Source organism: Phascolarctos cinereus, unplaced genomic scaffold (genome assembly GCF_003287225.1).
Source record: "Phascolarctos cinereus isolate Bilbo 61053 unplaced genomic scaffold, phaCin_HiC Scaffold_2;HRSCAF=192, whole genome shotgun sequence".
Taxonomy (NCBI): domain Eukaryota; kingdom Metazoa; phylum Chordata; class Mammalia; order Diprotodontia; family Phascolarctidae; genus Phascolarctos; species Phascolarctos cinereus.
Genome location: NW_027555625.1, coordinates 112391903 through 112405698, shown reverse-complemented (window position 1 = coordinate 112405698; position 13796 = coordinate 112391903). Strand labels below are relative to the sequence as shown.

The 13796-nt window shown below is 35.0% G+C and overlaps 1 protein-coding gene across 12 annotated transcripts in view; it reads right to left on the bottom strand.

Annotated features, from left to right (window-relative positions):
• EHBP1 (EH domain binding protein 1) overlaps positions 1-13796 on the bottom strand; it is a 384193-nt gene that overhangs the window by 168778 nt on the left and 201619 nt on the right. For all 12 annotated transcript variants that reach the window (XM_020985470.2, XM_078149539.1, XM_020985475.2 and 9 more), the window contains one exon: positions 10907-11099. In XM_020985470.2, the coding sequence (XP_020841129.1) occupies positions 10907-11099 (193 nt within the window). The remainder of the gene's footprint in view (positions 1-10906; positions 11100-13796) is intronic.

The window sequence follows — 13796 nt, the reverse complement described above, 5'->3', positions numbered from 1 at the left end:
AAACTAAAAATACATTTTAGAACTGAAATGTGTTATAAAACTAGAAATCATTTAGTCTATTTTATAGAAGCCCAGAAAGATAATACGGCTTGTCCATGGTCATACAGCTACTTGGTGCCAGAGCCAGTACTAAATCCAGGTCTTCAAACATGCAATTCTGTACTTTTCCATTATGTGCATCTCTTTGTCCTGGCAAAATCCCTAGTTAGGTAATCATTTTTGATCAATCCTCTATAATTTTGGCAGGACACAGAATTTTTCTTTACTCTATATCCAAGCTAGTGACAAGAGGTGCTATGTGCATTACTGCACTGCTGCAACATTTCATGCAAGAAATAATGCTAGTTCTGTGCTACCTGAGGTAACTCTTGTGCTTAATATTAATAGCTTTCAGTTTCCAGTCATACAGCTTTTTGGAATCCTTTAGCAAAAATCTTATATGAATATAAATATATGATTTAGGATTAATAAGCCCAGGTTCCCAAGAGTTAGAGTCCCAGGGGTGGGCCTCAAGGAAACCTGGCCTTCTAGGTCCTTAAGTACAGCCCTTTGACTGAATCCAAACTTCACAGAACGAAACCCTTTAATAAAAGGATTTGTTCTGTAAAACTTGGACTCAGTCAAAAGGCCGAACCCAAGGACCTAGAAGGCCACATGTGGCCTCGAGGCCGCAGGTTCCCCACTCCTGGGTTAGACTATACACAGTGTCCTGGGTTAGACTATACACAGTGTAATGAGACTATTTATCATTGGACTCAAAGGACTTTACATGTTGAAATAACAAGTTATTGGAAAACACTTTTAAAAGTTATTCTTGTTTTTTACCTATCTTTTTAAGATTAGGAAGGGAAAAGTTTAAGGCAGATACTATTTTTATCCTTTCTTCCTTTCTACAACTACCTGAGGCCTGACATCAGGCAATGAAAAAAGAAAAAAAAGTTCATCAAAATAATATTCTTTTAATGAATATTCTCTTTGTGCTTGTCCTTTAACAATAGTAATGGAAATTCTACTTCCTGCCCATGGAAATCACAGAAGGAAAAGTGTGCTTGAACTAACAAACTCAATTTTTAAGACTCGTGCTATTTATAATATGTTGGTTCCATACATACAACAAAACCTCATGATTTATACTTCAGTAATTTGGTATAGCAATAGCATGGACATAATACAGTGATTCTTATTTAACATAAAGCTTAATAAAATCTCTCCCTCTGTGAAGGGAGGGGAAATAAAATTTAGAGATGTTCCACTGGAACCAGATTTGTTCTGCATAGACTCAATTCAAAATTTACTTGTTATAATAAAATACTGCATTTGTTTTAATAAATTCTAAATCTATAATAAGTCAGTGTAGGCTGAACTTTAGGTAACTTATGTTCTCTGAAGAAAAGATTTCCTAAGCAAATTAATAGTGTGAATAAGATTATAGTGAACAGGCTTAAACTACTTATAATAACATAAGGATTGCACAATAATCATATGCAGATTATGACAAATCAGTTGGATACAACTAAAGTTGTTCCAGAGAAGGACTTCTATTCAAAATTATGCTAGAAATTAATTCAAATTATTTTATATACCTAGAAGTGATAAAAAGAATATTTCTAAAAAACTAATCACAATTCACATTATTTGCTACTTAAGAATAGGCTTCTCTCAACTAAATCTGAATTAGTGAAGTTCTGCTATATATTTTACATGTGGATGGTCCTTTACAAAAGGGAAAAACTGCTAAAAGGTTTTCAAATAAAGTTCTAGGCCATTCAAAAGAAGTATGTAAATAAATGTACTTTTTTTCCTTTTTAAACCACCTAATTATTAATAATCCTTAAGAATTCATAGATCATGAAGCAAGTTTAGAGAAGCAGTGATCCTTTGGATTTCAAAGGATTTCAGGATGAGAATGGAGACTGTGAAATTTTTAACATGTATATGTAAATATATTTAAATTCAGTGTTGTATCTGCAAATTCAAATATGCATTCATCAAATAATGTATTCAAATTCTACCACGAATAAATTTCCAGTTTACTCACATTACATAAATAAAACACTACCAATGATTATTTTTTGTTTCTTAATGCAATCCTCTCATAAGCATTAGAATCATAACTTATACTTCTAATTGGAAAACAACTAGTAACAAAACAATTAGTAGACTGATAATTTCTATGAAATTTATAACTTAAGAAATTAATTTATACTTTATACATTTGACATATTAGGAGTTCTTTTTAATGACCCTTTACAAAAAGTCTCTTGATTAAACTTCAAGACAGAAAGTAATGCTCTACTTACAATAGGACTTGTAAAGAAAATGCCAACACACCCTTAATGACATTAAAGTCATTGTATATTTATTAATCCGCAGATTACAACTCTTAATCCAAGTATTTAAAATAGTTTAAATGCCATATAGTCATTTGGTAAGAGATAAACTGGTTATGTTAACCAATTAACAGACAAAAATAACCTAAACCCTTTGTTTAGCTGCTTTTTATCAAACTTTTCATATGTGCCATATAATAGACATGGCATCATGTGTGATATACAACTGCTCCTTTAAACCAACTCTATTTTAATTATTTTTGAGACTTCTATTCAAACCCACATGGGCTGGGTTTGCTCTTCAGACTTTTTTAGCTGGAGTTTATATAAAAACTGTGCCAGGCAACAAATTTCAGAAAAACTAAATCCATGCTATGTAATACTCTATACATATGCTATATGTAAAATGGCTATAATTTCAGGTTTATCATAAATGTGCCTTGGCACACAAAACAAAATAGTCCAATAACTCTCTGCAATCTTACATATCATTTTCCTTTGTATTTCTCAGCATTAAATTATTTAATGTACAGTCATTTCTCTTCTTTCTATATTATTCCCTCTTGGTGATCTCAACAATTCCCATAGGTTCAACCATCATTTCTATGAAAACGACTCCAAGATTTACATATTTAGCCTCAGTCTCTCTCCTGAAATCTAGGTCTATATTACCAACTTCCTACTGGGTATCTCCTGCCAGAATATCCCACAGATGTTTCAAACCAAACATGTCTGAAACAGAACTCATTATCTTTCCCCTGCCCAAACTCTCTGACCTTCCTAACTTCCCAATTTCTGTTGAGGGAGACACCATCCTACTACTTACATAAGTTCACAACCTTAGGAATCATCCTCAACTCTTCACTCTCACACATACTTTTGTAACCCCCAGGGCCTAGCACAGTGCCTGTTCAATAATAAGTATATAATAAATACTTGCTGAATTAATTATCCGCACTCATAGAGGAAAGTGGAGACATGGATAATGGGAGGTGATAGACTGGCTTTGGATTTTCTTTCACTTACGCTTCAGCATTGGCTATATTTCATTCTGAAAATGAACTTTAAACAAAATGACTTAGGATGAAGTTGTCCAGGTTTCCTATTGGGACCCTTTCTCAACTCCTCCCTGTAGCACACTCCATGCTGGAAAAAGACAGCTTGTTTCTCAGATGAATGCAAAGCACCAGCCTTAAAACAGAGGTGACCCCTTTCAAATCTCCCCCAGGGCAAAAAGTACAAGTGGTTTAAATTTTAAAAGGGCGGAGATTGAATGCCAAATGAGAGTAAAGAGCTAAAATAGCAGAAGAGCAAACAATTACAGAGTACTAAAGGTACTGTCAAATTTAAAAATGGATTTGCTATGCAACAGCAATACTATCCAGATAATCTTGATTATAAGTAGTATTTACATAGCACTTTAAGGTTTGTAAAGGGCTTTACATGTTACCTCATTTGATCCTCATACAACAAAATGAAGTAGGTGATATTAGTATTCCTATTCTATAGATGAAGAAACTGAGGTTAGAGGAAGTTAAGTGACTTGCCCAGGGTGATACAGCTAGTAAGTATCTGAGACAGGATTTGAATTCATTTAGCTCCTCCTGACTCCAAATCTCAGGCTACAAAATGTTAAACCTACTAATTATTGAGTCATCTTTAATCAGAACATAAATGTAGCACCTAAGGCAACTCCTTTTCACCCCCCTCCCCAAGAATAGCTAGGATCAAGGTACTCTATGGCAACGATTCTCAAAAGTTCTAGATCTTAGGACCCCTTTACACTCTAAAAAATTATTGCAGACCCCCCCCAAACAGCTTCTGTTTACATGAGTTATAACAATGGATATTTACTATATTAGAAATTAAAATGTCTTAGTATTATTATAAGAAGTTTTGACCTCATGGGTACCTTGAAAGGGTACTCAGAGAACTGCTGCTCTATGACTCTGAATTCATTCAAAACCATAGCTCTTGAGCCCCCACTGATATGTTTACTTTTTTTCTGGTTAGAGAACACAATTAATTAAGAGCAAAGGTATTTCATGAAATAGCAAAGTAAGAAAAGTTGAAATAGAACATTCCTGCCACAAACTTAAGACACACTCTCTTACAAATATACACACCATTGAGTGAGAATGGGCATGCATAGGCATAATGAATGAGGGGCACATACAAAAAGGAATTAATTATGGGCCGGTCACATTTATGAAGGATGTTATAGGACCACTGATGTCTTTTGGTAATGTCATTGTATTATTCTCACTGTGTCTACTAGATGAGTCACTTCACTAGATCCCATTGGTCTCAAGGTTACTAAGGACTGTTAGGCATGGAGTCTCAGCAGGGAATTGTTTTACTCCTCTTCCAGTGGCTTCTGGGGGTGGTAATCCCTTCTGGGTACTGCTCTCTGGTCTCATATGGTTTTGTGATCAATAAAGGCTCATAAGTACTCCCTGCTGGGCATTGTTCCATACTACCAGGGCCTGAGATCATCTCTCTAGGTCCAAATTCTGAAGCAAGACTGGTTAGAACCTTTCACCAATACAGGCAAACTGATAGCTCTTTAGTCTTAGTCATGGCATCCAGCTAATAAAAAACATACAGCTCACCCAGACTATGAGTAAGCCTTTGTCTGGGTAAAGATCATAGTCCTCTGCTATGGACAACAACCTAATCAAGGTAAAACATCTCTGTATTTGCAGGCTTGTCATGCAAATGAATTTAAACCAGAAAAAAAGGTAAACTAAGAAGGTAAGGTTCTTTATCTACCTATGAATCCTGCCTTTATTATGCACATTTGTCACTGGTATTGCTTGGATACTGTATTTGGGTCAGTGAAAAACCTTTCTGTCCCCTGATATTAGAAAAGAAAAGTGAACTCCACATCATAGATCATCATTACTCATTTTCAAATCTGTCATTTTTGCTCTCTGAGACTATGTAATACGTTTTCCATGAAGCATATAACTCAGGAATCATTCATTGAAGAGGCTATGTGGTATAAGGGAGAGAGTATTGGACATGAAATCAGAGTACCCAAGTTCAAATCCCAGTTCTACCATTTACTGTCTAGATGAATCCCTTAACCTTTCCAGGCCTCTGTTTCGTGATCTGTAAAATGGGGGAGTTGGACTACATTACCTTTTAGATTCCTTCCAGCTCTAAGTCCTATAATCTTTCCTCTACTTTTTCTTGGTCCTTTCACACTGTGTGACAGTCATCCTTTTGGAATCTACTCTAAGAAGATATGTGAATGAAAACTGATTGGAACAGATGAATTTTAAGAAATGTTTTCTATGTCAAATGTCATTAAAATATGTTGAGCCAGGGCAGTGTCATTTTATACAAAAATGTAGAGAGTATTAATAATGTTCTACTTCCATGATGTGAAATATATCTAAAATTCTGACTTTGATTCAACAAATATACATTAGCGATTGAGTTTGAGGCAGACACATACTAAGATAAACAAGACACAGTGTCCCTGTCTTAAAGAAGTTTACAATCAACTCAAAGAGACCAATCATTAAGTACTTATTAAGTGCTTAATATGTACCAGTTACTATGAATACAATGCCCCAAAAAAGTATCTATTCTCAAGGTCCTTAAATTCTATTGGGAAATGATAGTATGTAAATATATAAATATATACAATATAAAATAAGTAGGAAACAATTTCAAGGGCAAAGCACTAGCAGCTCAGAAGGAAAGGAAAGATCTCATGTAGATGGTAGTGTTTAAGCTGAGCTTTGAAGAAAACTTAAGATTGCAAGGATGGAAGAAAGGCAGAAGTATCTCCCACACAAGGGGACAGCCTGTACAAAGGTACAAAGATGGGAGAAAGAATGTTATGTGTGAGGAACAACAAAAAGGACAGGTTGGCTGATATCTATCTATATACATATGTATATAGTCTACCTATAACTATAAGACAGACTATGAGAAGAATTATAGGTAGGGTAAAAGTAAAATGCAAGTGATGCATAGAGAAAGTAAAGATTACTTTTGGCTGAAGGGACAGAAAAAGGATTTATGGAGGAAGCAATATTTGATTTTTTTTGTTTTTTTCTTTAATTAATTTATTTTTAGTTTTCAACATGCAATATTTGAAAGATAATAGTCATTACATCAACTTAATTGAAAAACATTTATTAATAAATAATTCAACACACATTTACTGAGTGTGTGCTATGTGTCAAGCAATATGGAAGGCAAAGAAAATACAAGTAATGAAACAATCCCTACTTTTCTGTTTTTAAAATTCTGAACTTAACTTTTAATACCAAACTAAATGAGTATTTCTATATAGAAAGTAGGCAACAATTATACTGGAAACAGTGATTTTGTATTATGTGTAGTTTACTTTTCCTTCTGAGTATATAATAAATTCAACATGTAACTAGGGGTTTGCTAGAGACAATTCATATTGGCTCATGAGAGCTGATTGTCAAATCTTCAGTGAGAACATTTACACCCTAGAAATAAACGAACACTACAAATTGGAGCTTCATTTATTTTGCCGATTTCTAGATTTAAGAAAGTGACAGGAAAAATGTTAATAATACAGATTAAATTTAAAAGCGTGTGGTGTACCCACACATTTTTTTATTTTTGGAGAGTCAATTGTTAAACATTTCCCAGGAACCTTCTGTTTATAGTTTCCCAGGAAACTATCAACAACCTTCAAAGCTGTCCTGCTTATCTATATTTCCTTCTGTTCTTTCTGTGCATTTTCAAAAATGCTTCAATGATCATTTCTATATTTTCTTTTTCTTTTAGCAACATTATTGCTATCCATATTCCTCCTCCCAAAACTGAAAAACAAATAAAAAAAAAAGAACAGCAAAACCCTTGAAAACAAATTCACACAATGGCAATTAGTCCATCCCCACTCTCTCAGGGGGTGGGTTGCATGCTTCATCATAAGTCTTCGGGAATTGTGACTGGTCATTGCATTGATCACATTTCTTAAGTCTTTCAAAGTTCTTTTCTTTACAATGTTGTTGTCATTGCATAAACTGTAATCTCAGTTCTGCTTAATTAATTTGGTAGCACTTCAGACAAACCTGAGATTTTTTTGAAACTATTCCTTTCATCATTTCTTACAGTTCAACAATATTCCATTATATTAATATACCATAATTTCTTTAGCCATTTTCTAATTAATGGTCACCCTTTAGTTTTCAGTTGTTTGCCAAAACAAAAATAGCTATTATAAATATTTTTGTACATGTGAGCCCTTGGATTCCTTCTTTGAACTTCTTGGGGTCTAATTCTAGAAATGGTATCACTTGGGATGGTAGAAACAATATTCTAATCTTATTTGAGTTAGGCTAATTTTTCCTTAAAAGTTACTGAGATATTCCTCAAGAATTCATTGGCTCAGGAGAGTAAGCCTCAGGCTGTTAACATCATTTCCTCACTGCCTAAGTACAAAGTAGCCATGAGAAGCTCAAGGCATTTGGTGATGATTGGATCATAATCTCAGGGGATAATTCAAGCAAGGGAGCTCACCTCAGCTAAAATCAACCTGAGGTATCCTCAGTGTCCACCACTCTGAATATCCTTCTGCTATTGCTAAGTAAAAATATTTTTTCTGCTATTAACTGCTAGATGACCTAGGTAGGAGAACTCATTTGGTTCCAACATCAAACCTAAACTATCAGGTGACTGGCCTGGGTCAGGACCAGGCCAGAACATCTTGGGTCAAATATAAATGGGCACAGCTCCAAATTGCTCTCTAAAATGATTGGAACCCAGAACTAAATAAAAAAATTGATCTCCAAATACAGGACTCAATAAGGCTAAACTGTTTATAATTCTATATGGCAAGATAATATTTGTAACTTAAGAATTTTATTGCTATAAGGGCAATTAGAAGGAGTATACGTAGACAGAGAGTGACTTTGGATATAAGGTGACTTTGATGGGATGATACTCCAAAAAAAAAAAAGATGAGAAAGAAGATTACGCTGGAAGAAGAAGGGGGAGGAGACAGAATAGGGTAAATTATCTCACACAAAAGAGACATCAAAGAGATATTTATAATGAAGGGGAAGATGTGGGGTTGGGGAGGTGGCAGGCAAAGCTTAAACCTTACTCTCATCAGAAATGGCTCAAACAGGGAATAACACACACACTCAGTTGGATACAGAAATCTATGTTAACCTATAAGGAAGTAAAAAGGGATGAGAATAATAGAAGGGAGGGGGTGGATAGAAGAGAGGGAGAACTGGAGGAGGTGGTGACCATGAGTAAAACATTTGTGAGGAGCACCAGCATGGAGGTAAGAGAGAAGAGGGGTTGGGGGTGGGATAAACAAATTCAATAAACTCTGCTCTAGTTCTTCATTTTTTGACTCTTTATTTCAAGTGTGCTTCTTATAATTAACATATTGTTAGACTTTACTTACCCATTTTGCTACCTTCCTCTGTTATATGAGTAAGTTTGCCCCATTCGCATTCTTTGCTATGATTTTCAAATGTGTATTTCCTTCCATTGTTACCTCTAATATATTCCTCTTTTGTTATCATCCCTCTTAATACAAATTTTAAAAGAGTTTAATGAAATTAAAGTAGAGGATATTGAATAAAATGTAACCTTTTTCTTATGGTTCAGTATCATCATTCATTTATTCAAAGACTATTTATTAAATGCCTACTATATGATAAGCATTATGCCAGGAGCTGGGTTTATTAAAAGACAAAAAAAGGGGGAAAAATCTCTGCTCTCAAGCAGCTTACATTTTACTGGGGAGAAACAATACAAACAAAAATAAGCAAATATAGAATTTATATAAAGTAAATACAGAGTAATTTCTGGAGGAAAGGGCATTAGCTAGCAACCAAGGGGAGCAGAGATCAGGATAGGTTTCCTGTAGGAGATGCCACTTGAAAAAAACTACAGATTCTTGGAATCAAGAGGGAGAAAGGGGTATATTTCACGCATGAGATATAAGCTAGTTATAGGGTAGCATATTCACTCACCCTTCTTCCCTAGCAAGGACAGATGTTAACTGGATTGTGTTCACTGGATTACTACCTTTGTTGGAAAGGGAAAGAGAGAGAGAAGGACAAGTCTTCATGTCTCCAGTCCTGTGTCAGTCCTAAAGGTCACAATGCAAGAGGCCTGGAGTCGTAGCCCCTCGTTAGTTCTGTGTGTTCATCTCTCTCTCGCACACACACACACACACACACACACACACACACACACACACACACGTACAGATATTTAACAATACAGAGCAAGAACTTTTTTCTACCTTAACTTTAACAACTTAAACATTTACAACTAAAAACTAATAGGAAAGAGGGTAGGGCTGTTAGAATCAAGACTAGCAACATTAACTTTCTTAAAGAGCACCTTGCTTTGATACCTGTATTTCTAAAAGTGGGTAATCAAACATTCACAAACAGAAACCATTCATTAATGTCTATTTAAAATGATTACTTTGTGAAGTACAGTACTTAATCCTTCTTAATTTATTAAACTATTAAATATATATGGTTTGCTTAAACTAAGTTTACTTCACATCCAAACTGCCAAGTAAAATGATATAAATCACAGGCTATAAGAAAAAAGAAAAATAAATCTCTAGCATTTAATTGGGACATATATATGTATATAACAAATGTGCATATAATTTTGATAAGAAATTTTACTTCCTTGTTGCAAATGCTTAAAATATACAAACACAATTAGCTGTTCATACAAGGAAAAAGAAAAAATACACAAAGTAGCAAAAAAAACCACCTTACACGTAATTCTTCTAAAGTTTGATTAGCAATTTTGAGAGGCAACTTTCAGTTACCCTTGACTGACTACAAATCTTCAAAAATAAAAGTGGTTTTGAAATGAGGCTTCAAAAGTGTACAGCAAAAAAGACTACTTATTAGAGGGTGAAAAAAAGCATTATCTACAGAAGTATATGAATAGTTACTATAGATTAAAGAAGTTAGAGATCTTAGAATTACGAAACACCAACACTTTTACTTCATGCAGAACGCTGTTCTTTAAAATTAAATTATTTAAAAGTTTCAGGCTCTGTTCAGAATTTGAAACCATTTTCCTTCTCATTCCATATAATCATTATGCATTAAATTCTACAGGGGAAAAAAAAGGCAGTTAGACTAAGATTTAAGTGAGTATTAGTCAATCAGAAAACAACTTTTTCCAAGTGGAATTCTTAGTTCAACGAAGCATTACTGAATCCAGTAGCTTTACTAGAAGATGATTTCTATTCTTTCCTCTACACGAGAATAAAATGGTTCCACACATCTTAGAACTCCTTTTATTTAACCCACAGCTGCCAATACTGCAATAATTATTGCTTTTGTGCTTTTTTTCCCCCCAATGATTTCAAAAGAGCACTTACAAAATCTTAGATATACAACTAATATGTTCACTTTGGTGTGGCAATAAGGCATAGCAATATACCCATTAAGTTACATCAAAATGGATTTACTTAAGTAACAATATAGTCAAAGATATCTCACATTTCTTTTTGTTTAAACTTGAAATGAAAGGCACAAAAAGGCAAACACTATGACTCTTTGTTAAATACTAAAACCTACCTTAGGAGAAGATGAGAGATCTGCTCCTACAGAAACACCAGTATTCTCAGTGATCCTTCCTTCTGTTTTTGGGAAGCGTCCTGGTGGCTCAGGGGCTTTTCTTTTCATTTTCTTTTCCGTTTCTGGTTCTGGAGCTGGACTCACCCAATTATCTGGAGTAGGAGTTAGTTTGGGTTCATAAAAAGGATTTGATCTATATGAAAAAAAGAATTATTGATAATTATATTTTAAGATTTTTAACTCCTAAATGACAATAACATATATGATTTATATTTTTATGTCAAGTTTGATTTTGTTGCCCACAACCAGATTGTACACCGAACAGAGAGGTGTGAAATAACTTGTGACATGGGCCAGGCGGAGCAGAATTACTGACTCAGTTCATTCATCTGAAGGTACAGGATATATAGAGAAAATCTAGCCTAACTTCAAAGAGTCCTCCCCGTGAGATACTCCCCAGAACATCTGCTGAGGATGTGACAACATGAATTTCCTTGTTATCAGGGTTCCCAGATTGGGTTGTATTTTCCAAGGTTTTCCCAGGCACCTTGGTGCCACCTGCATAGAGGAGTGAATGTGTAAATCTAAGGTTAAAAGAGTGAGAAGGAATGTCTCAGGGACCTCCTAATCAGGAAGGGATTGGAGAGCCGTACCACTTAATCATTGAGCCCTTTTGGGTAAAAGCCTGGGCAGAGGTCAAACTCTGCCTTGGATCTTAAACCCTTATCAGACTCTTAAGATCGGCCCTCAACATGATTTAAAGTGTATTCCCATATATTATCGCATTTTATTCTAGAAACAGTCTTACAGGGTAGGGAGGACAGAACACCTAACTGTTTCCTAACCCAAAGCAACTTCCACTCAAGAAAATATCAGTTTAACATTCTGCAGTAAAAAGAAATATTATCTTAAATAATAGAGAGGTAACATGAGTAGTGGAAAGAGTGCAGGCCCTGGAGGCAGAAAAACTATTTAAGTTTTTTTTCTGACACATCCTGGTTTAGTGACCCAGGGCAAGTCAATTAGCTTCTTAGTGGCACAGGCAACTCTCTAAGCCTATGTTAAGGTTTAATTCTATACTCTGATATTACAGATCTGGACAAAAAATAAATTTTATGGTGTCATCACATTTAATTGAAAAACTCAAGTTTATCAATACTTTTTTTTTTTACAAATTTGTCAATGAATTTAATGGATTATATGACTTGTAATTATATTTGTTATGACAACATCTTCGCGAAATAATACAAGTCAAGATAATAATGATTAATTTAGATTATATAATACAATCATTAACTGGTCTCACTTAAAATTTTTTCCTTTATAAACAGTAAACACCTTTTAAGAAATGCAATGAAGAAACTTCAGGGTGATGTGAATGACAAGATAGCAGACTAGACATTTTCTCCTATTTCCATGACCCTTCAAACTTCTCCAAAATAGAAATTAGCCACCAAAGATAAAGCAACTTCAGCTGTTTCCATGTCCTAGGATACCCAGAATCCAAAAGAAGGTAAAAACCAAACAATAAACCAACCCCCAAACCAGGAACTGACATTTACTGACCCTGAACTCATTTAGCACCTCTCCTCTACCTCTCCCACTACTGGCAGCAAAGATGCATTAACAGACCTAAGGACACAACAGAAGCTTATATCAAAACCCACTCCCAGTGAAGTGAACTGGATGAGAAGAACATCACACATAGCAATAGCAATATTGTACCATGATCACCTGTGAATGACTTACATATTCTCCGCAACACAATATGATCCAAAACAATTCTGAACAGCTTATTTTTGAAAAATGCTCAATGGAGTCCGAATGCAGCTAGAAGCATATTTTTAAAAAAACTATATTTCTTTTTCTTTTTTTGTTTTTGATCTGTGTTTTCTTTCACCATGTTGGCTAATACAGAAATATGGAAATATGTTTTGCATGAGACTGCATATTTATATAATATATCAAATTATTTGCTTTCTGAAGGAGGGGAGCAAGGAAGGAGGGAAACAATTTGGAATTCAACATTTTAAAAACGAATGTTAAAATTTGTTTTTACATGCAATTGGAAAAAATATATTAAAAAATTTTAAAAAACCCCAAATGTCCCTTCTTACACTCTGGTTGCCCCTCCCTCTTTTTATGGCCATGCAACACAGCTCCAGGCTATGGAATTTTGCTTAGGCCTTGACTTCTAGCAGAACACTATCCTTCTGAAGTAAAAGCCTGCCAGGGACTGGAACCTGAAAGCACCAGCACTGCAAAGTGCTGAACTGCCAGTGCTGGGCCAGAGAATTAAGGAATAGAGGGCCTGGGACTTGTTGGTCACCAGGACAGTCTGTTGTGTGTGAGAGGAATTGTACAGCATTTGTGCAGGAAAAAGCACAGCATCCAGTTGGGTCCAGTTCTGATCACCCAGAAAAAGACCTAGGCTGGTGAACAGTGAATTGCTAAGAACAGGAGGAGTCTGAGAAGCTTTGAGATCCAGCATCCAGTGAAAGCTCAGTCAGAGAGGAGGGAGTCAGGAAGTGAGTGATACTGCAAATAAGGGGGGAGGGGAGAGACTAAAAGCACCAAAGATTTCAGGAAGAAGTCTCAAAGACCTTGAACAAAAAAACAGATGAATCAACAGTAACCACAGAAGGGTACGTAGCTTCCAGACATAATAAGTGAGCTCAAGGAAAATGATGCAACACTTGATGAGAAAGAGAACCCTATGGAATTTGAAAACATGGAACTACAACATACTATTCCTGAGTGGTTTAAAAGAGAAATGTGAATTATAAGAGTACAATTTATGTACTGCACAGCAAAAAAAAACAAAAACAAAAACAAAAAGGCAGAACAGAAAAATTTGAATCTGCAATGACAAACCTCACCAAAGAAACAA